The sequence below is a fragment of the Anolis sagrei genome, chromosome 2 (assembly GCF_037176765.1).
Source record: "Anolis sagrei isolate rAnoSag1 chromosome 2, rAnoSag1.mat, whole genome shotgun sequence".
Taxonomy (NCBI): Eukaryota; Metazoa; Chordata; class Lepidosauria; order Squamata; family Dactyloidae; genus Anolis; species Anolis sagrei.
The window spans coordinates 187,830,150-187,851,733 of record NC_090022.1 but is presented as its reverse complement, the minus strand read 5'-3'; the positions used below and the strand labels follow the sequence as shown (position 1 = coordinate 187,851,733).

General features: G+C 39.7%; 1 protein-coding gene across 3 annotated transcripts in view; it reads right to left on the bottom strand.

The window, feature by feature from the left end:
* Positions 1 to 20,930, bottom strand: part of LOC132767692 (unconventional myosin-Ia-like) — a 60,923-nt gene extending 39,993 nt beyond the window's left edge. For all 3 annotated transcript variants that reach the window (XM_067464265.1, XM_067464266.1, XM_067464267.1), the window contains exons 1-8: positions 20,610 to 20,930; positions 12,599 to 12,714; positions 12,378 to 12,472; positions 9,768 to 9,872; positions 8,021 to 8,067; positions 6,830 to 6,893; positions 1,062 to 1,160; positions 161 to 264 (exon numbers count right to left, since the gene is read on the bottom strand). In XM_067464265.1, coding sequence (XP_067320366.1) covers positions 161 to 264; positions 1,062 to 1,160; positions 6,830 to 6,893; positions 8,021 to 8,067; positions 9,768 to 9,872; positions 12,378 to 12,472; positions 12,599 to 12,714; positions 20,610 to 20,729 — 750 coding nt within the window. In that variant the 5' untranslated portion in view covers positions 20,730 to 20,930. The remainder of the gene's footprint in view (positions 1 to 160; positions 265 to 1,061; positions 1,161 to 6,829; positions 6,894 to 8,020; positions 8,068 to 9,767; positions 9,873 to 12,377; positions 12,473 to 12,598; positions 12,715 to 20,609) is intronic.
* Between the last annotated feature and the right edge of the window lie 654 nt (positions 20,931 to 21,584).

Sequence of the window (21,584 nt, the reverse complement as noted above, 5' to 3'; positions counted from 1 at the left end):
CTTTTGAATATTTTTTGGGTTTGCAAGGTTATACAAGGAACAACCATTCAAGGAGCTAACCTTTGACAATCATATTGCTATTACGATATATAGGAGAGCCTTTTTCCTCTCGCTGATCAATACAACTCAGATTCCCAACCCAACAGAATACAGCTCATACCTGAACAGCTTTGAAGTGTGTTGCATCATGCATACCCTGCAGGCTTGTGGCATCCTTGTTAAGGTAGCCATAAAGGCTACAATCTCGCTCTAGTTTTAATTGTTCTGTTGAAGAGAAGGAACTGCCGTCATCATCATAACTTCTTTAATTGCCCTCCCTTCATCCCTTCCTTGATTCCTTCACATCAAGGAGGCAGTTATGTCTTCTCCATTCTCATGTCCCCAAAGCAACTCCATAAAATAACTTATTTTCATTAAATGCATAAGAATCGTAATATATATTTGCTGAATTTCTGGCACAGTTCTGTTCACATTTCATCAAATTCACATTTGCAAAGAGTGCTTTTTTCTAGTTGCACAACCGAAACTCTAAGACGATACTCCATGCAATTATCGTAATCCATGGAAAATCATGTTATAAGAAATCTGTTAGTGTTAATGTGACGTAGAACTCTTTCTACACCATAATCATTATATCAAAGAGGGCATCTTGGGATGGGGCTGTTTGCTGTGCCACTTAAAGCTATTGGAATTCCTTTTTCTTTGCGTCAATTACAGCACAGAATGCTTGCCTTGATTTGATTCTGCTTGATTCGATTCTGCTAATTTTTACCTATCTGGAAACATTCTAGGACAAAGATTTTTAGGAAACAGCCTAATACCTTTACATAGGTCCTGAATCCAGCCCTTTCAAGCCCCAGATCTATTTTAACCCTCATGATCCAATCTCACCTGCTCTCTTTGGGTAATCATGCTTCAGTGGACTGATGAGTGATCTGCGAATGGTCCCTTTCTACATTTCCTTCAGCCCCAACATTCTTCCCTGACTCTTTGTGCATTTCCTATCATCCCAAATCCTACCTCCATGTAAGCAAGGGAGTTCTTAAACATGAAGAACCTACTGAGCAGCTGATCTGAACCTCCAGACAGAAGCTGATAGAAGATGTGGAAGTTTCTTTCACCCTTCTCATGATGCACCACACGGGATTTCTCTAGCAAGTCTGAAAATGAACCAGGGAGGAAGAGAGAGGAGAAGGAATAGTGAAGAAAGATGCAGTGCTTTAAAAGACAACAGAAAAAAATGAAGCCACAAAGAATCAAAAGTTCTCAAGTTCATTTTTCTACTCAATCAGTCCTTTCAGTCATTACCCCTAACGGGTATTTATATCTAGGGTTATATTTAAAGACTCACTCTCTGTTATCCACTTCTAGCATACTAGAACATGAAAGAGTTCCCGTTTAGGATGCACACCCCCTTTTACCCCAGTTACACCTGATCAGGCAGCTCTAACTTTGAGTGGGCTAGTGTTGGACATAATGCCTCTTGGCATAATGATGCCTCTAGGAGCCACCGCTATGCCCCAAAGCACTCAGTTAAACATACCCAAGGCAAATGTATGCTACAGCTCAAGTGCAGGTGGTGCCTTGGGATCCTGGCAAGGCTTTGGGACTCTCCAGTTACTAAAACTGGACCTAACCTACTTTAAGTGTATGTGCCTCAAACCATTCGTTGGTTCAACTAGAGCAGACCCACTGAATAAATCACTGAATGTTCATCCAAAGGCTACACAAATTACATTTATTCAATACTTCTAACTCTAGCTGATACTAATAATTGGATTTAGGTCTTGTTTTGCAATCTGATTCTGCCATCAAATGTTTTTTCAATCTTTAGATAAGGTAAAGGTTTCCCCCTGACATTAAGTCCAGTCGTGTCAGATTCTGGGGTGTGGTGCTCATCTCCATTTCTAAGCCGAAGAGCTGGCATTGTCCGTAGACACCTCCAAGGTCATGTGGCCAGCATGACTGCATGGAGCGCCGTTACCTTCCCACCTGAGCGATACCTATTGATCTACTCATATTTACATGTTTTCAAACTGCTAGGTTGGCAGAAGCTGGGGCTGACAGCGGAAGCTCACGCCACTCCCCGAATTCGAACCTGCGACCTTTTGGTCAACAAGCTTAGCAGCTTAGTTGTTTAACCCACTGCACCACTGGGGGCTCCTTCAATCTTTAGAGTGCTTGAAATATCCTCTACAAAACTGCACAATATATGGTCATCCTTACTTTTTCTCTAAGGCCAGCACCCACCCCTCTTTCCACCTTTATTTGTTAATCCATTTGGGGAGAGATCAACTAATGGGAGAAATGTAGGTGACAAGGGTTGAATCATTCTCCTCTACTCAAATTGGCTCCTGAAAAAAGGGACTCTCAAGAAAGTTTTAGCAGCCATCATATAAATATGGTTAACCAAAGGAAAAGGACAAGACCTTTCTCTCATCTCAGAGATGTTAGTTCTTAGGGAGCCAAAATGAAAACAAACAAAGAAACAGTATTTCCCCAAACATTAATGAACAGTAGCAATAATGAACAAAGAACAGGCTCCACAAAGAAGTAGTACATAATAACTTTATTGTTTTTATTTAATGACTAAAGGTGCAGAAATGCAAGTGAAGTAAGGAAGCATCCTAGGACAGAGAGTTCCACAGATATATAGAAAAACCTATTTAGGTGCTATAAACATAGGTACTGAAAATGAGCAAACAAAATTAGGCCCCTTCCACACTGTCCTTATATGTATCTCAGAATCCGATCCCAGATTATCTTCTTATTCCAGATTATCTGGCATTGGAGACTCAGGACCCTTCCAGACAGGCCCAAAATGTGAGATCTATCTCACTTTTTACCAAACGATGCCTCAAGTGAAAACATATTAATACAGAGCAAACTGGGTTTTCCCAGTTTACTCTGCATTCATTAAACACCCCTAAAGTCCCAACTCTTAAGCTAAGGTTTGTGTCTTTAGATGTGAGGGCCCTGTGGGGACAAACTTCCAGGACTGCTTTCACTTCCCATAGCCATCCTGCTTCTTCAGCCTTCAAAAAGCCCAAAAGAGAGGGATGTCACCCATCCTCTCCCACCCCCAGCCCCCTATTTCAGCCCCCAACCTTACTGGAGAGACCTGCTGGCAGCACAGGCATCCCTCTCCAGTCCTCCTGGCATGAGAAAATGATGGTTGGGAGGAGGGATTTCCCCTCTAGTGGCACATTATTTTCCTGCTCCAGGAGGACTGTAGAGAGAGGTCTGCCCTAGTAAGCTTTGGGGCAAAAATGGGTTAGTCTGAAAGGGGGTGGATGGCATTCCAGGTTAACCTTTGTTTGACCCAGGGTGCCATCTAGTCATCCCTCTCAGGAAAGCCCGGGGCTTGGGTAAGGGGTGAGAAGTGAAACCCAAGAGGAAGTGAATTGCTTTAACTTGCTTCCTTTTGGGTTTTAGCATAGTGTAAAAGAGCCCTCACATAATCCAATTTAAAGCAGATAACTTGGGATCAAATCCTGGGATATAGGGCAGTGTAGAAGGGGCCCTTGGGATGAGCATGTTCGCTTTGCCTTGCATTTTTACATATTTCCTTCAGCTTCTACAGATGTAAAAGACAACTCAACTTCTTTAAAATTTATTTTATTGAATCTTTATATATAACAAAGAAACCTTTTGTTTCTTTATATGTAAACAAACTTTGACTATCATATTTAAGATCAGTTCCCTTACTCTTTTTGTCCACTATCTCAGTTTTGTTTTTGTTTATATGAGAAAACAGATCTGTTTCATTCTAAGTCCGTTTGTTTTTACGTTAATAAATCATTACAGAGATCACCATGGCTCTGAACTCTTTCACTCATTTGGGCATAACTGATTTATTCATGTCCTACTGCCAAGCAAGAATTTTCTTCCCAAGAGCAATGTTCTGCTTGGAAATTGCTTGATCAGTTTTCCCATCAGGGCCATAGACCAAAACTACACCTCCCATGTTGTTATTGATATATTTTGGTCTGAAATTTTAGCAATGCATATCCTCAGTACTTACTGTTCTTTGAGTGATAAGGAAACATTAGCACCATCATATAATAAGATTGGTCCCAGAAAAAAAACTCGTAAAATATTCTGGTCAGTTATATGTTCTGCTCCATGGAACACCCTTTGAACAAAACTCTTATGTGACAGGACACCACCACCAATATTTTATCAATTATTTAATATTCCATTGGAATATTACCATATTTACAATTTTGTAGCACTTTACTATTTAGAACTGCTTTTAAAGAAATTTGCAATTTTATAATTTTTTTCTCTTGTTATGATAAGATACATTTCACAGAAACCAAAACACATTGACTACTTATTTTAATTAATTACATAAATGATTTTGCATTTATATATCTGCTTTGACCCCAGTACAAAGCCAATTTAGAGTCAAGCTTTTTATACATTTTCAATATGATACCTCTTGAGATGCCATACCTTTATTTGAATAAGATTTCTAATTGTGGTGACAAAGCCATCACCTGAAACTGGATGGGCAGCTGCCATGGGTTGTTGGAGCACACTGATGCCCATGGGAATCTTTTTGAGGTCATCTCCTCATGTCACCCATTTTAAGATCTTTATTTACCTTTTCGCCATGGTTTTGACCATTTCTAAAATGTTTTAGGTTCAGGGGATCCTTCAAAAAAACAAGGGATCAACCTGAAGTCACCTGGGGGCTCAAAATTGCTCTTGGTCAAGATGACATGATGTATGTACCTAGAACAAGGCAATCTTTGGTGAGAAAATAACAATCAGATGGAAAAACCTGAAAGTGTGACAATAATGATGGAAAATTGCTAGGCTTCTCCACCTCAGTTTTTATTTTCTTACTGACAATTGCCTTATCTTGGTTCATAAATCAACTTCTGGGATATCTGGAGCACACCTTTCACCAGCACAGTAATTATGTGTCTCAAATCTAGTGTTATAATCTTATAAACTCTTAATGAGTCTCAATGAGGTGCAACTCCAACATCTGCAAAACCATCAACAGAGCGTAAAGAAATCAAGATACTATCGCCATTATTCAGTCAAGCTGGTTTTTCTCCAAGGCTGCCTTGGTTGCTATTGTTAGTTTTCTCTATTTCCACTGTCACTTTCTAACTCTTGCTATACATATTGTTTCTTAGCTTTCTTAGGGCTCTTCTGCACAAGCCCTAAAATGCAGAAGAAACCGGAATAAACAAGGAGGGGGTGGCTAAAGACTTTTAAGGAAAATGAACACTGATTCGAATTAAGAGATGAAAACACATTTTTGTGCTTTAATCATTGTGCAATTTAAGTTTGATTTGGTTGTATATTCATTCTTACTATATTGTGTTTCTTCTGTTGTAAGCCACCCCAAGTCCTTTCAGGGTGTGCTTAAAACCCATTTTTGCTGAAAAATATGCATTATTCAAATGACTGTATATCCCTGCAGTCAAGGAAAAAAAAGTGACTTTGTTCCTATATACTGGTGTGGAATGCTCCAGTTAAATCCTGAAACAGCTGATGAAGGCTGTAAAAAAAAAGGGGGGGGGGGTCACGGACACACAGATGGCTAAATGGAAGTGCAATTGGAGAGCAATTCCCAAGAAAACTCTCTGCAATTCCTTTGTTTTGATGTTTCTGAAATTAAACAGAGCTTGAATTTACAGTGGGGTGAGGAGAAGTAATTAGAAATCTGCTTGTGTGTATATTTAGATATCTCTACTCCAGTGCATATAAGGTCCAGTGCAACTCAGAGCATAAAGTAAAAAATGAAAAGTAAATTTCCACTGGATGTCCCCCCATTTATCTTGCAGATTTCTAAAGTCTGCTACAAAAGAAGGTATCAGGACATTGGGGGATCATTTACTGGGACTATCAGGTCAGTGTTTGGCTTTGCTGTCAAGTCCCACAATTTTTTACCCCACTTCTTTGACCCGAATTATGACACTGTCTGGAAGCGCCCTCAGCCTCATTTATGTGTCACTGTCACACTGAGACCACAATAGGTCTTTAAATGGTTCTCTTATGATATCTACAGTGCCCAGATGCAGAATTTGTTCAGTCTGCATTTTGGCATTCATATTTCAAATCTATGACTTTGTTTTCTCCACATACATAATTTATATACATAATTTATCTCCCTATAGTCCCTCTGGGGAGATAAAGCAGAATATAAATAAAGTGTATTCAATTAAAACTTAAATTATTTGATTGAGCATCAACACAACTTGAACTCTTATCTTGTATGAGGGAGATGATAAGCATCCCCTCAATGTGGGAAAGAGGATAATGTCTTCGATTTGTCAGCTGTACACATATGGAAAGCCTCCATGTTTTATCAAGGTTCTCTCCCAAAACATGGATTGCAACAAGCACGTTGACAGAAAGAGGGAGACCCAGCCACACTTCTCCTTTTCATATGTTTATTTTAATCATTTCTAGAGCACCTGAAAACTAAATTTGAATGGAAATTTGCTGTTTTGACACTGAAGGATTTATAAAATACAGAATGTGAAATTCAGGCCCCTTTCCAATTCTTTATCACCAAAAAGATCCTGACCTACACTAAATAGCTTTTATAAGCCCAGATAAAGCAAAAAAAGGCAATAGCTGTCAAGGAAATCTCAGGGGATGTTATTTGTTCACTTAGAGATGAAACAAACAAAAATCACACACAAGTTTTTTTTCTGGGAAGGGGAAATGGGACCTTTCAATGTGTTGTGCTGATCAATGTGACATCCAATGCCTGGTAGTTGCCAACTCTTGCTTTATAGCTTCCTGTTCTGTCTAGTTGCTTGCACCCACTCCTCTTATTAGTTTTGGCAGGCATACTCACAATTGCTGATGACTCCACCCAAAGGATCACCCTTAAAGTCAAATTCAATATCCATATATTTGCCCTAGGAAAAAAAGAATTATCAGAGAGGAAGCAAGTAAGCAAATATATGACTGGGCCTTGTTATTATTGTACATTTTGCTTCTAATTTAGATTTTACTTTTTTCCAATTACTGGAAGAGAGAGTTTTTGAAAATTATAGGAGGGGCCACATTTTAGTGGGACTCATAATTTATGAAAACCATCTACCCCTCATTACCTCTGTTTGAATGAAAACTGTAGGTATTGTCAAAGGCTTTCATGGCCAGAATCACTGGGCTGTTCTGCGTTTTCTGGGCTGTATAGCTATGTTCCAGAAGCATTCTCTCCTGATGTTTCACCTGCATCTGTGGCAGGCATCCTCAGAGGTTGTGAGGTCACAACCTCTGAGGATGCCTGCCACAGATGCAGGCAAAATGTCAGGAGAGAATGCTTCTGGAACATGGCCATACAGCTCGGAAATCCCAGAACAACCCAGAAAACGCTAGATCTTCCCTGTCCCATGGCTGTACTTGCCATTTACAAAAATGTTGAAGAGCCATTCAAAGACCCTCTCATTCTCCTTTATTTTGGCCTAGTAGGACATATACAAGGATAACATACATGAGAACAGTAACTTCTAGAATCTTCTTATAGCACATAATGTATGAAGCTTGTGTGGACACCACTTTGTGGTCTCTTGCTACAATAGATGGTTTGCATCATGCATCAGAAAACTTGCTGATGCACCATGCCTCTGACAAAGTTCCAGTTTGCCCATTGAAAGACAGGGCTATCTGCATTCCATGATTTTCTGATTTCACTTGGGAAATGGATATAAATTAAGCTTCCTGGGAATCTCAGCAACTTTACTATGCTTTAAGTTTTAAAACCAGTTTCTAATCCTTTGAGCTGTGTAAGCAGAGTTGTTCACCTGGTGAAATCTCAGAAACTCAGTTATTTGTGTGTGTTTATCCAGAGTGGGAAGGCAAGACTTCACAGTTCTTTATCAATCTTCTTGTGGAACAAAAACAGAGCAAACCCACAATAGGAAGAAGATTGATGTAGAGAGATGGGATTAGCATTGGTGTAATAATGACATGTCAACTCTTCCAAGAAAATAGGATCCTACATGCTGTTCATCAAAACATTATTTTCCCACTAAATACTTACAAATCGCGAGGAGTTGTCATTGCGTATGGTTTTCGCATTCCCAAAGGCTACCAGAGTGGGAAAAAGAAGAAGAAGACAGAAGTGCTCCTAGTCAGTTGAAAGGAAGATCATGGAATAAACATTCAGCCTGAAATGAATGGGGACACATTCTAGGTTCATAATTTAAGCCCCTTCTACACTTCCATATAAACTCCAGATTATCTGCTTTGAACTGGATTATATGGCAGTGTAGACTCATACAATACAGTTCAAAGATAATCTGATTTGAAAATCTGGATTATATGGCAGTGTAGAAGAGGCCAAAAATGCACTCAGGCAGGCGCTTGGATGGTCTGGTTTCAGCAGTGGTCAGGAAAGCCTTTGCACAAAACTAGCCTTTGGAAACTCCAAAACTTCAGCAAGTCTACAATGCTAAATGTAGTGTGCTGACTGGGTTGATTCCAGGGAACATATAATTCCCCTTTTGATAGAGCTTTATTGGTTATCAGTTCATTTCCGAGCACAGTTCAAAGTGCTGATATATCCATATTCAGATGTATGATAGATGGTAGGCAAAGGAGAAGTGGAACTTGATGATGAACTGCTGAAACTGTGCATTGGGGACTGTAGTATGATACAATCCCCTCTGGGAGAGCACACAGGTCGAAGACATGCTACATGAACAGCTAAACAGCTTCTTTAGCTAGTAGGGACAATTAAGTCTTATTGTTAATAACTCCAATGCCTCAATGATGTCAAAGGCATGAGATTGCAATATTGAAACACTGAAGATCATGATCCTGGGATCACTGAAACAGGTTACGCTGATTGGGTTGGAAGCCCATCTGTTGAAGATGATTGTCTTGAAGGTATGGATCTCAAGGCCCATCCACACATTACCTTTATCCCAGGAGCTCCTGGCTCTAAATAGCGGGTGGCCAAATGACGTCCCCTGAAGACACGGGAAAAATCGCTACAAAGCGCGAAAAATGCGAGATTTTTAGTTGTGGGAATATCCTAGTTCTGGCTAGAAAATGCAGATACTCTGAATGTCTCTACACTCAGAAAATACGGGATTTTTTATATTGGTTTGTTTCTAGGTTATACATCTTGGTTCCTTATTGGTTGTATCCTAAAAACATGGCAACAGTTGAGGGCAAAAACATCCTGGCAAGAGAAGCTTCATCCTCCACACATTTAATGAAGTTTGTGACACACAAACAAAGGTTTTGCCATGTAATTAACTTTCCCCATCTTTTTATGATAAAAGCAATGAGGAACAGACACGTATAATCCAGGAACATCACCCTGTTGTTCCTAGGCACAAGTAGACTACCAAACCTGTCTGGACAGGTGGCTATGCAGGCTCTGAATGATAATAATAATGACAAAGTTCTGTTCCTGGCTTGAAAGTGACTTTGAAAATTGTGGTGCTATTCCACAACTTTGTTTGTGTGTCACAAACTTCATTAAACGTATGGAGGATCAAATTTCTCTTGCCGGGACAAAGTTTTCACTCTCTAGTCAACTTTTGCTGTCTTTTCAGGATAAAAGAGACCATGAAGAATAACTGCATTTCCCCAGCAAGAAAATGATGCTCTTTTGAGTGTGGGAAAATGTGATGGCCTTTGCAACATAGCAGAAGCTCTGGCTTGAATAAAAACATGTGGATCTCTCCCAAGTAATGAGTAATAACTGCAGGAAGCCTTGATTGTATCTTGACTTGGTTCCTGTCGTATTTCTTAGGAGGGAGATAGCAAACACATACCTTCCAGTACTGGGTTGGACTGCAGCAGTTGCTCCTTGACACGGTTCACCTCCTCTCCTTTTCCACATACAGCTGCCACATATGACATCACTAGTTTGCTGGCCTCTGATGGATTTAAAAAACCAGAAAAGCAATGAGTAGAACTGAAGTGAGGCTGTATATACTTCCTATTATCTGTGCTCTTGTTGCACTCCACAGAGTTCTTTGTTAGAAGATAGCATTTTCAAGTGATTTTAGGTAGAAAGGGGAACATTCACCAGGGGACAATCCATTTATGTGGATGAAGAAAATGGGAACTCATTGCTGGTGAGGAAATATGAGAAGTCTCCATGAACAAACATAAGAAAACACAAGAGGGTCGCAAACAGATGGTAAAATCCTACAAAGAGCAAAGTTGACTAAAGTAAAACTCTCATGCTTTGGACATATCATGAGACAGCATGACTTGCTGGAAAATTATAACACTCGCTAAAGACAAAGGCAGTAGGAAACGAGAAGAAAGACATAAGGCTGGATTGATTTCATCAGAAAGTTTGGAAGATCCAAGCAGGAGTTAAGTCCCGTCTACATTGCTTTTGTAATGCAGATTGAACTGGGTCTATACTGACCATATAATGCAGTTCAAACTGTGTAAATGGGACCTTAAAGATCAAGCAATATTGCTCAACAAAAGGTTCTGAAATTCAGGTATTAAAATAGATTAAGGATAAAACATAAAGAATGCAAATTATATGTACCATATTTACTGGGGTTTAACACACACCTTCTTTTGGCTAAATTACAACATTAAAACTGAGGTGTACATTAGATTCAATGGCATGTTAGAATCACACACCCAAACCCGCCTGAGCTGTCGGACAAGAGATCCCAGCTGGAGAAAGAGGATGCAGTGGCCATGAAAAGGAAGGCTGCTGGGAAAGTGACAGTGGCCACAAAAAGGCTGGTGGAAAGATGAGATGAAGGGGGACAGCTTCCCACCAACCTTTTTGCAGCCACTGCCATCTCTCCACCAGGCCTAACAGAGGGGCACATCTTCCCACCAGGACATTGTGAAGGAGCAGAGGCTAGTAATGGCTGTGAAAAGGCTGGTTGGAAGAACAGATGGAAAGGCATGGCTTCCCATCTGAATGTTTGCAGTCACCATTGCCTTGCATTATATTTGACAGCAAATCCTTTTTTTGTAATGTACACCTACAAAATTGAGGTGTGCATTACATTCAATGGTGCATTAAAGTCGAGTAAATACTGACTAGAGTTCTATTCATTAAGGAACTATGAGAGCAGTGTTTCCCAAATTCTTGTCTTCCATGTGGTTTGGACCTCAGCTGCCACAACCCCTGATCATTGGCCAAGGCAACTAAGGCTTCTAGGAGTTGAAATCCAAAACACCTGGAGGACTAGAGGTTGGGATTCACTCTATTAGAATAATTTCCTTATACAAAACTATGCCACTTATTTTGGATAGGAGGTGAAAAGGAAAAATGATCTTGGATATGTTCCACGTCACGGTCCAAATTAACTATTTAGGAACCTAGAAGATTCAAAGACTGAAGGATCCAACAGATTTAGGTCATAAACAGGATTTGGTTTACTGTTTACCAGCTGGAATATTCAACTAATTCTGATTTTTTTACAGAAATTTAACAGTGATCTAGGTGTTTTGGACTTCAACTCCTGAAATCCCAGCCAGCTTACCAGCTGTTAGGAACTGTGAGAGCTGAAGTCCAAAACACCTGGAGACCCAAAGGTTGGCAAGTACCGATAGATACATAATCATCCCAACCTTGGTGTACTATCAAATTAAAAAAAACCACCTGTTTTATGATGTTTTGACCTCACAACCTCTGAAGATGCCTGCCACAGATGCAGACAAAACGTTAGGAGAGAATGCTTCTAGAACATGGCCATACAGCCCCAAAAACCTACAACAACCCAGTTTCAAGTTTTGTTTTACGTAATCATGCTGTACAATTTTGTTTGGTTTGGTATTGTGATATGGCCTAAGGGCTAATCAATAAAATTTACTGATACTGATGCTGTACAATTCTATTGCATTTTCTTAAGAAAAAAAGTAACAAATAATACGTTTCACACTTAAAAGAAAAAAAAATCCATGGACAAGGCAGGGCAATTACACAGTGGAAGCCTTTTCTAAACTCTGTAGACAAAATAGCTATATTGAAACCAGCCAGTGCTGTTAAATTCAATGAACAGGTCCATTTCAGACTCTTGTGTGTTCTTCTTCCACTGTTTCTGCAAACCCATTTCATTCACTCAAGAAACTTACCTCCTTTGCTACTTCATCACACTAGAGAATGAATCCAGTTTAAATTGTGTTTCTGCCTCCTGCAGAATTCTGGGGTTTGTAGTTTAGTGAGGTTGTTAAAGGCTCCTTCCCAAACTACAAATCCCAGAATTCTGCAGGAGTGTTAACTAAGCAAGTGTAATGCTTAGTTAACCCAAGTATCACACTTCTACATTAATGCATTTAGACTACTGAAGAACTCCTTCTTATCCCTGCTTCTTTCTCTGCTTTAACTGCACCATAGATCTTTCGTTCTCATTCAAACAGTTCCGAAACACTGTTTCCAGAATTCAACATGTTTTCACCTGTTTTACCAGCCCCGCTCTCGCCGGTGATAAGAACACATTGGTCTTTGTCTTGATCTCTCAATGAGCGATAGGCATCATCTGCAATGGCATAGCTATAAATAGAAGCACAGTGAAGAAGAATTTAGGAGGATTGGCTTGTTTTCCGCCAGCACCCATTTTACCCCATTCCTTGGAGCTGCATCATTGTGGGGCTTTCGCCACACTCATCTCTCACTTACATGTGGGGTTTTACTGCAAAGAAGTTGCAATTCTTATACTCTACCACCTTCTCTTCTGTATAAATGGACAGAGGCTCATATGGGTTCACTGAGATCACCACGTTCCCAATGTATGTCTGTTGGAGGAAGAATGTGATCAGTACTTTAATATTCTAGCAAATGTTGACAGTGTGCACATTGGATAGAAGAAATTCATTCCATTCATAAACAACATCTCTTGATTCCTGCCCCCTCCTAGTTTTAGGTGCTTTTCATAGCCTCAGGTGCTTTTCATAGCCTTCTAAAATCAGTAGGTAGTATAGCTGGCAGAGGAGTCTGGTCATGCCTTTTCTGATTTCCTTCTGAGGACTTCATCACACAAAATGGGGCGGGGAGGGGGAACAAGTGGAATTGTCTTTTTTGCACAGGTGTTTCATGGTGTTCCATCTTGGAAGAAGATGAAGAATTTACTCCCCCCCATCACCTCATCCCCTTAGTATCTCAAGGATACCAGCATACGTTTTAAATCAGGCATCCGTTTTGAAACACCACTTTCCTTGGGATCATTCCCCTTAAACACGTACACTAAACAAGACAGGCATCCTTTCCTTTTTGAAACACCACTTTGCACAGGATAATTCCTCTTAAACCCCTTTACTAAAGAGACAGGCACACTTTCTAAAACACTTTATTTCAATGGGACCCGCACTGTCTTCTAAACCACTAATGGAAACAGAAGGAGCATTATCAGACCACCCACATGAACGTCCACACTGTAATCAGACAAATCCACCACTAGCCATCACAAGGAAAAATATCCATTTTTAAGTGTGCAAGGAAAAGAGTGGAGTCAATTTCTGCCTGTCTTTGAAACCCTCCCATTTCAACACGCTGCGAAGATGGAGTCCTACAAGCAACTACAGAAAGCAGTCCTGTGTCGTTTGATAGGCTCAGTGGGAGTCCATCTTTGAAGTGTGTAGAAACAGGTAGAAATGGTGGAAAACTTCCATATGATGAGGTCCTAATTCAAACAGGAATTCTTCCTTATAAAATCTAAATGAAGATATGGAAGCTAAATCTTTAGTATCAGTCCCACAAAGTTCTGGCTATATAACAGATGTGGCTGTTAGGCATTCAAACCAATATGATGGGGAAAGGATTGAAGTTTCAATAAATGAAGAGCCCCAAGACAGATTGTTCACTTGAGGACCTCATTGACATCATCTCATAGAATCATAGAGTTGGAAGAGACCTCGTGGACCATCCAGTCCAAAGCCCTGCCAAGAAGCGGGATCTGTCTCATTCTCTTTTGTGTCAGTCATTCTTTCTTTCTGCTGAAAAGTGTTATGTATGTAACACTGTCAAAAATATGGTATGACTAAAGCTAAAGATAATATCTGCACACAGTGACAAACCAAACATTTAAACATTATCTCATCTTTCTCCATTGTTCTTTGTAGCCAGTCCAGATTTAAGATTATCAGAAGGTATTTTTCTCAGAAGAGCTCATTCTATGGATAGAGCAAATAATGGCAATAATCTTCATTAAAGTATCATGAAGCCATTTTTCTAAAGGACAATCTGAAGAATCTTCTTTTCTTCTTCACCATTTAAATTTGGCAGTTAGACAAAGGCCAAGTCTTAGCCTTAGTTTTTATATACATTATTTTCAAAGTACGGTTCTTTGTGCAGGAGTCCCAGATAAATCACATCATTTAAATTATTTAAGAAAGAAATAACGTGTTCTAGTTTGGAGAACAGAGAAGAATGCAATCAGTCTATACCCCTTTTCACAGTTCCCTGATTTAGGGGAAATAGTACAATTTCTGTATAACCACAAAAAAACTTCTCCAGGTAATCTATGTGCTCTTCAAATCAGTGCACTGCAGCAGTTTCTGATATTTCATTTCTCTTCTTGTTACTCTCACTTAAAGAAAAACACACTCAATTAGTATGCCTCATACAAATTAGCATGCATCATACAAATGACACATTTTGGCTTGTTTGCAAATGTTTGCAAATTACTCATGGCACAGCCTGAGATGCTAAATGAGGGTATATCTAAACCAAATTATTCATGTTTCCAGGTGGATTTCTGTTTTGTAATCTTCATTGGGGGGGATCTGTGAAGCCTCTTCTTCAAGGTTTGAATCATTCATAGATCTTTTGTAGTTTCTTATTCAGCATTCATGCCATGCATGTCTAGTTCTAACCGAAGAGTTCAGTCATAACCAAACATATGGTAGTTTGTATTCCAGAATAACTCAGGAAATGTAAGCTTCCACTAACTGGCATTACTTTTCTGGGTGCATTTACAAAAGTCTTAAGATTTGCTTCCATCATAGGCATGCCATTTCTAGTATTGTTTTGGTGACTACTAAAATTACCAAGGACAATTTATTTATTTTATTTCTTTACCTTGTTGATACCCCTCCTTTCTCTACCCTGAAGGGAACTCAAGGCAGCTGATGTACGGCAATTATTCAATGCCTTGGAACATATGCAAACATTAAGCTTAAATTCAATTGAATTAAAATACATACTAAACCTTTAAAAGCGTTACATTCAGTGTTAAATCATGCCAACCAAAAATCATCCAATGTTACATATATTAACCAATTTAAGAGGCTTAAAAGCATATGATTTTGAGCTGGTTTCTTTTGGTGCTGTATTCTGTTTGCACTGTGTCCAAAATATAATACAGGTTTCCCTTGCTATTTTGCGGTTCACTTTTAGCGGACCCGCTGTTTTGTTGGTTTTTGAAAATATTAATAAGAAATATAAAATATTTATGTCCAGTGGAGGCCTGGGACCCCAGAAGTGCAGCAGCCTGAGGTGCGGTGGGGAAGGCTTGCCTCCCTGTCCTGCTGCTGCCTGCGGCTCCAGAGGCTCTGCCAGGGTCTGTGGAGGCCAGGGGGGCAGGCAGGCACCCTTGGGATGGGCAGAGAGGTGGGTAAGGAAGCACAGGTAAGAAAATAATATAGTATATATAAAAATAATGTATAAATATTAACATTAATATGGCATCCCTACTTCGCAGATTTTCACTTATTGCAGGTGGTCCTGGAACACTGTACACAACTTATGCTGCATTGGCTTCTGGTTGTGCTATATTAATATTTCAGTAAGATGAACATAATACAAACCAAAGTCAAAGCAATGTAGGCTGCAAACAATGTATAAAGTGAACTATAAATCAACATTCATTTCTTATATAATCATACTATGGTCCTCCTGTCTACACAAATAGGTCTTAGGACACTCTTGACACTAGGTAGAATTTGTGAACAAGAGTAGTTGAGGATTAATCACTCTAAAACCAAAGAGATGGTATTTCCTAAGAGGAAGCAGATACATAAATGACAACTGGAGGATCACCCAAGAGAATAGTGTCACAGCTTTAAATACCTGGGCATACACTTCTCACTTGCTGTTTTTAAATTGTTTTAAATTGTTTTAAAATTGTGTTAGATTTTAGCCATTCTTGTAAGCTGCTCCGAGGCCCAGGGGAGTGGCGGCATATAAGTTCAAATAATAAATAAATAAATATAATGGTAACTTGGAGAATCTTATAGAGGCAGCCAGATTATCTGCCTGGAGGTCAGCAAAATCAATTCTAGCCTTTGGAGAAACAAAGGGGGTTCCTTGGTATGTACCGCAATTAAGATTTTGCCACTAAAATTCTACCACAATTGTTATACAGAGCGAAAATATGGAGACAGAGTAATACAAAGCAGGCTGAATGTATCCAGAATAAGTCTGTAAGAGCTTAGCCTTTCCCCCTGGAACACCACCTGTCTTGCTAAGGCTTGAATTGGATCTTCCCTCACTTAGGGCCAAAATGCATAAGCTTAACATCTCACATGGGAAGAGACTTCTGGAAATGGAGGATGAGAGTATAACAAAACAATGCTTGATGGAGCAACATAAGCGGAGAGATTGGGCTCAATACTGGCTAGCTCTGCTCCACCAGTATTTTGATGGGTCAACAACAATCCTAATGCTGTGGGACAAGAAGGTGATTAGAGACAAAAACTTTGAGATGGATGCATCTGACAACTTGTGGACTAGTAAATAATAGGGTTTCACTACTTGGTACCCTCTACTAAAGAGTGACCAATACTGACAACAATATCTTAACATCTGTATAATGCCCCTAGAAACAATCTTCTGGGAGCCCTTTTAGAAGAAAGGGCAGCACGGTAATAGTCAGCAGGTATATGTGACTTTTTACTGGGTTATTCCAAAAATATAACATTAAAAATTGCCACATTTGCAGTCGCAGCACAAAAAATTGGAGTTGAATTAGTGACGTCCACTGCAGAGGCTAGAAATATAGTTTGGGATGATACAAATCAGACATGGTTATTGTTATCATGTCACTGCTACTGTAATTTTAAAGAGTCAGTATATGGAATAAGTTTCAAGTTTGAATTGGAAAGTGCTTTTTGTACTTTTTAAAGGTTGTATATTATTTTATGTTATGGCCTATGACTGGTGCAATAAACAATTCATTCATTCATATATAATCATACATATCACCAGGGATGTAAAACATGCTCCTGATTAAAAAAAAAACTTGTTCCACACCAGTTACTTCAAAATACAACATTATTGCAAAAACAATTGTCCAAGGCCAGTATTATTAAACAACAACAAAGAATCTTCACTTTCTCCTGTCATCAAAGTAGCAACTTTACAATCCTATAAAAGGTAACTCTATTTATGATTAATAGGGCCCCAAACTTGTTTTTGCATTACATAAGATTACAAAACCTATGACACGCTGTTACAAAGTTTAACACGCCTGTTCTCATCTGAATAATGGAACAAGGTGGTAATGCAGGTAAACACTCCTACACTACTGTTAATATGTCCTGTATTGCCTGCTATCAGGGAAGACAGATGGGCAATTCTAACAAGCAACTAAAAAAATGAAAAACACATCTAGATGATATATGCTGGGAAAGATGATCTGATAAAACTGTTGAAAGAGATACATCTTTATAAAGCGAACAATGTAAAGATCTACTGGGATTCTCTTTGTAATAAAATATCAAAATTTGAACAATTATGTTCATCAGGATAAATCTCTATAATTATAACTTTTAAATCACTACAATAATAGTAGTGATGATGATGACAATGGTGATATATAATGATGACATTTTTGTTATTCCTGCCATTTCCTCATTTCAGGACTCAAGGCAACTCCCAAAAGATGAAAAGGACACATACTTAAAAATCACAAAATTCAAAGGTTAAAAAATGATTAAACCATTAAAAAAAACCTAAAACCTGTATCATTTAAAAAAACACAACGTAAATGTTCAAGAATGTGAACAATTACATCTATCTAAAGGGGGAGCCCCTAGTAGCACAGTGGGTTAAAGCACTGAGTTGCTGAGCTTGTTGACCGAAAGGTCGCAGGTTCAAATCCGGAGAGTGGCGTGAGCTTCCACTGTCAGCCCCAGCTTCTGCCAACCTAGCAGTTCGAAAACATGCAAATGTGAGTAGATCAATAGGTACCACTCCGGCGGGAAGGTAACGGCGCTCAATGCCACATGACCTTGGAGGTGTCTATGGACAACGCTGGCTCTTCGGCTTAGAAATGGAGAGGAGCACCACACCCCAGAGTCAGACATGACTGGACTTCATATCAGGAGAAAACCTTTACCTTATCTTTTAAAGGGGGCTCTAATATCCTATTCTAAATGTTCTAAATGGAGATGAAATTCTATATAAATGTACACATGGATGTATGCATCATAGTTCTGTATTTGGAATTTACATGCTTTTTACCACTTATGCTGTTGATGGTAGAAATAGGCATGTGTCTTGCTTCTATAGCTCCTCCACAACAACTCCCTCAGCTATAGCAGAGCACTCGATGAACCAACCTGGACACAAAATATTATTTGAGAACACAGAAATGCTGGACCACTCTGACAACCACCATGTCAAATTACACAGAGAAGCCACTGAAATCCACAAGCACGTGGATAATTTCAACAGAAAGGAGGAAACCATGAAAATGAGCAAAATCTGGTTGCCAGTATGAAAAACACCAGAATCAAGACAGTAATTAAAAAACACCACACAGAAACAGGGGAATTCCAGACATCAAAAGATGTCTCCATGCAAACAACAGTCAAGCTACCTTTATGCAAATACCCCATCTGGTTGGCCTTACAGCTGCAAGGCTACTCAATGCTAATCAAGCTAGCAATATTCACCCTTGCTTCAAACACACAAGGGTTCTTTCTTCCACCCTGGACATTTCAGATATATATATATTCCACTTGCCTCATTTCCAACAGACCTCTGAATATGCCAGCCACAGATGGAGGTGAAATGTCAGCCACAGATGCAGGTGAAATGTCAGGAGAGAATGCTACTGGAACATGGCCATACAGACCAAAAAAACCTCACAGCAACCCAACTCCATCTCTCTTTTTTCAAAATTTCCTGATTTGCATCAGATTAACCATCTAGCACAATCCCTTCTGTTGCTGCCTCAGTGTCGCCTTTCAATTGTTTGGTTTTAACCTCTTTGCAAAAAGAACAACATGGAATGGCAAAATCAATTCAGTACTGATCTGTCATTTTTGAGGGGCTCACCATGACTTACACCGTGACCTTGTCCATTCCTGTCAAAATCACAACCCTGGGATTTCTTCTTCAGTGTGCATATGTGTGTTTGTATTTGCCTTCAAGTCATCTGCTAGTTGTCTAGCCACTGGAAGGATTTCATAGGGTTTTCTTAGGTAAAGAATACTCAGAGGTGGTTTTATAGTCTATACCACTTCGTATTTGTTGGCAGTCTTCTATCCAAGCTTTAAACAGGGTTAGTTCTGCATAGCTTTGAAGCTCAGACAGGTGCCTGTAGGATATGTAAGTACAGTCCTTCTTCAATGACTCTTATATTTAAAATAGTTCCTTCTCTGTAGGAAGTGGTAATTCAGCAATGAGGGAAGAACAGGAAATTGTTCACATTTATCTCCCTTGCGGATCCCGCAATCTCTTTCTTTTTTTTCTCTCCCATTCTACAAAACTCCTGTTACTTTCCCCCTTGCTATTTTCCACTTTCCAAGGCCTCTCCAAAGCTCTTTCCTGATTATACAACTCCACAGCTTTTACAACGGGCTTGTAGTGTATGTGGATTCAATGTGATATCACAGTTGGACCTTTTGACTGAGCATCAGGAAATCCAAATTCAGCTAGTTCCCTCTCAGTCCTGAAGTTCACTACGTGCCTTTGGACCAGTCTACTTTATAACATGGTTGTGAGGATAAGACTCAGAGATGGAGGGGGGGGGGGGGCTTCTTGGAGGAAAACATTGGAATATAATAAAGAAAGATAATAATTTAGCAATATTTGATTTATTGGGCTGAGTAGCAACTTGAAACTGTCCTGCTTGTTCTATGTTTTTGGTTTTAGAGTACTCTAACAAAGGCCCTTCCACACCACCATATAACCCAGAATATCAAGGCAGAAAATACCACACTGCCATATTTTCCAGTTCAAAGCAGAAAATGTGGGATTTTATTCAGCTGTGTGGAAGGGGCCCAAGTGGGATGTTTGGCCTGGGCACAGTACCAAGACGGCTTTGGTTGCCTTGGTGGATGACCTCCGCAGGGAACTGGACAGGGGGAGTGTGGCCCTGCTTGTTCTCTTGGATATTTCAGCGGCTTTCGATACCATTGACCATGGTATCCTTCTGGGGAGACTCGCTGAGATGGGACTTGGGGGTATGGTTTTACTGTGGTTCCAGTCCTTCCTGGAGGGGCGTTCCCAGTCGGTAAAGCTGGGGGACACCTGCTCAGACTGGATGGCCCATGAAGTCTCTTCCAACTCTATAATTCTATAAAATCATAGTAAATCTTTATTATCTTCTTTAGAATGGAAGAATTACCACTATAATAGCATGCATCACCCTACTGCTACACCTACTTCCCAATTCTCCATTTTCCCACCCGGAATACAATTCTCATTTCAATAATATGATCCCATTTCTCCCAATGCCTCTTACATAGATGTCCTTTCGGTGGAAACGTTTCTCCAGGTTCCGCATCACCGTGTCTTCTGTCAGGGGGTCCAGCAGCACTAGGTCTCCCACCCCAACGGTGTCAAGGACAGTCATGGACTCCATGGTTTAAGAACCACAAAGGCCAACCTGCAAGATAATGGGACAAACATATTAAAGCCAAATGAGCTTCCTATCAGTACCGAGACCTTTCCATCATGAAATATGAAAGAAAACCTGCTGTTGAGTCTTCTTGATGCTTAATAGAACCAATACAATAGATGGCTGTTTTGCAAGACACAGAGCCTAGTATGTTTCTTTATTTATTTATTTCTCAGTTTTATATACCACCACTCCCCGAAGGCTCGGAGTGGTTTACAATATAAATATGTGATACATTACATTTAAAATTAAAGAAAAATTTCAATCAAGAAATCAGTTGTGTAGATGTGACTATTCTTGTCACATTGTGATGACTAGCTATCCAAATCCTGCTACCTTTCTTATACTGTGAGCTTGAAAATTTCAGAATATTGAATTTGTCTAGAATCATAGAATCAAAGAGTTGGAAGAGATCTCATGGGCCATCCAGTCCAACCCCCTGCCAAGAAGCAGGAATATTGCATTCAAATCACCCCTGACAGATGGCCATCCAGCCTCTGCTTAAAAGCTTCCAAAGAAGGAGCCTCCACCACACTCTGGGGCAGAGAGTTCCACTGCTGAACAGCTCTCACAGTCAGGAAGTTCTTCCTCATGTTCAGATGGAATCTCCTCTCTTGTAGTTTGAAGCCATTGTTCCGCGTCCTAGTCTCCAAGGAAGCAGAAAACAAGCTTGCTCCCTCCTCCCTGTGGCTTCCTCTCACATATTTATACATCTACTCTCTTGGCAATTGCAAAATCACTCCATATTATTAAATCTTTAACTTTATTATTGAGAAAATGTTCCCATGCACAGGGGAAAACCCAGAATATGGCCTATAG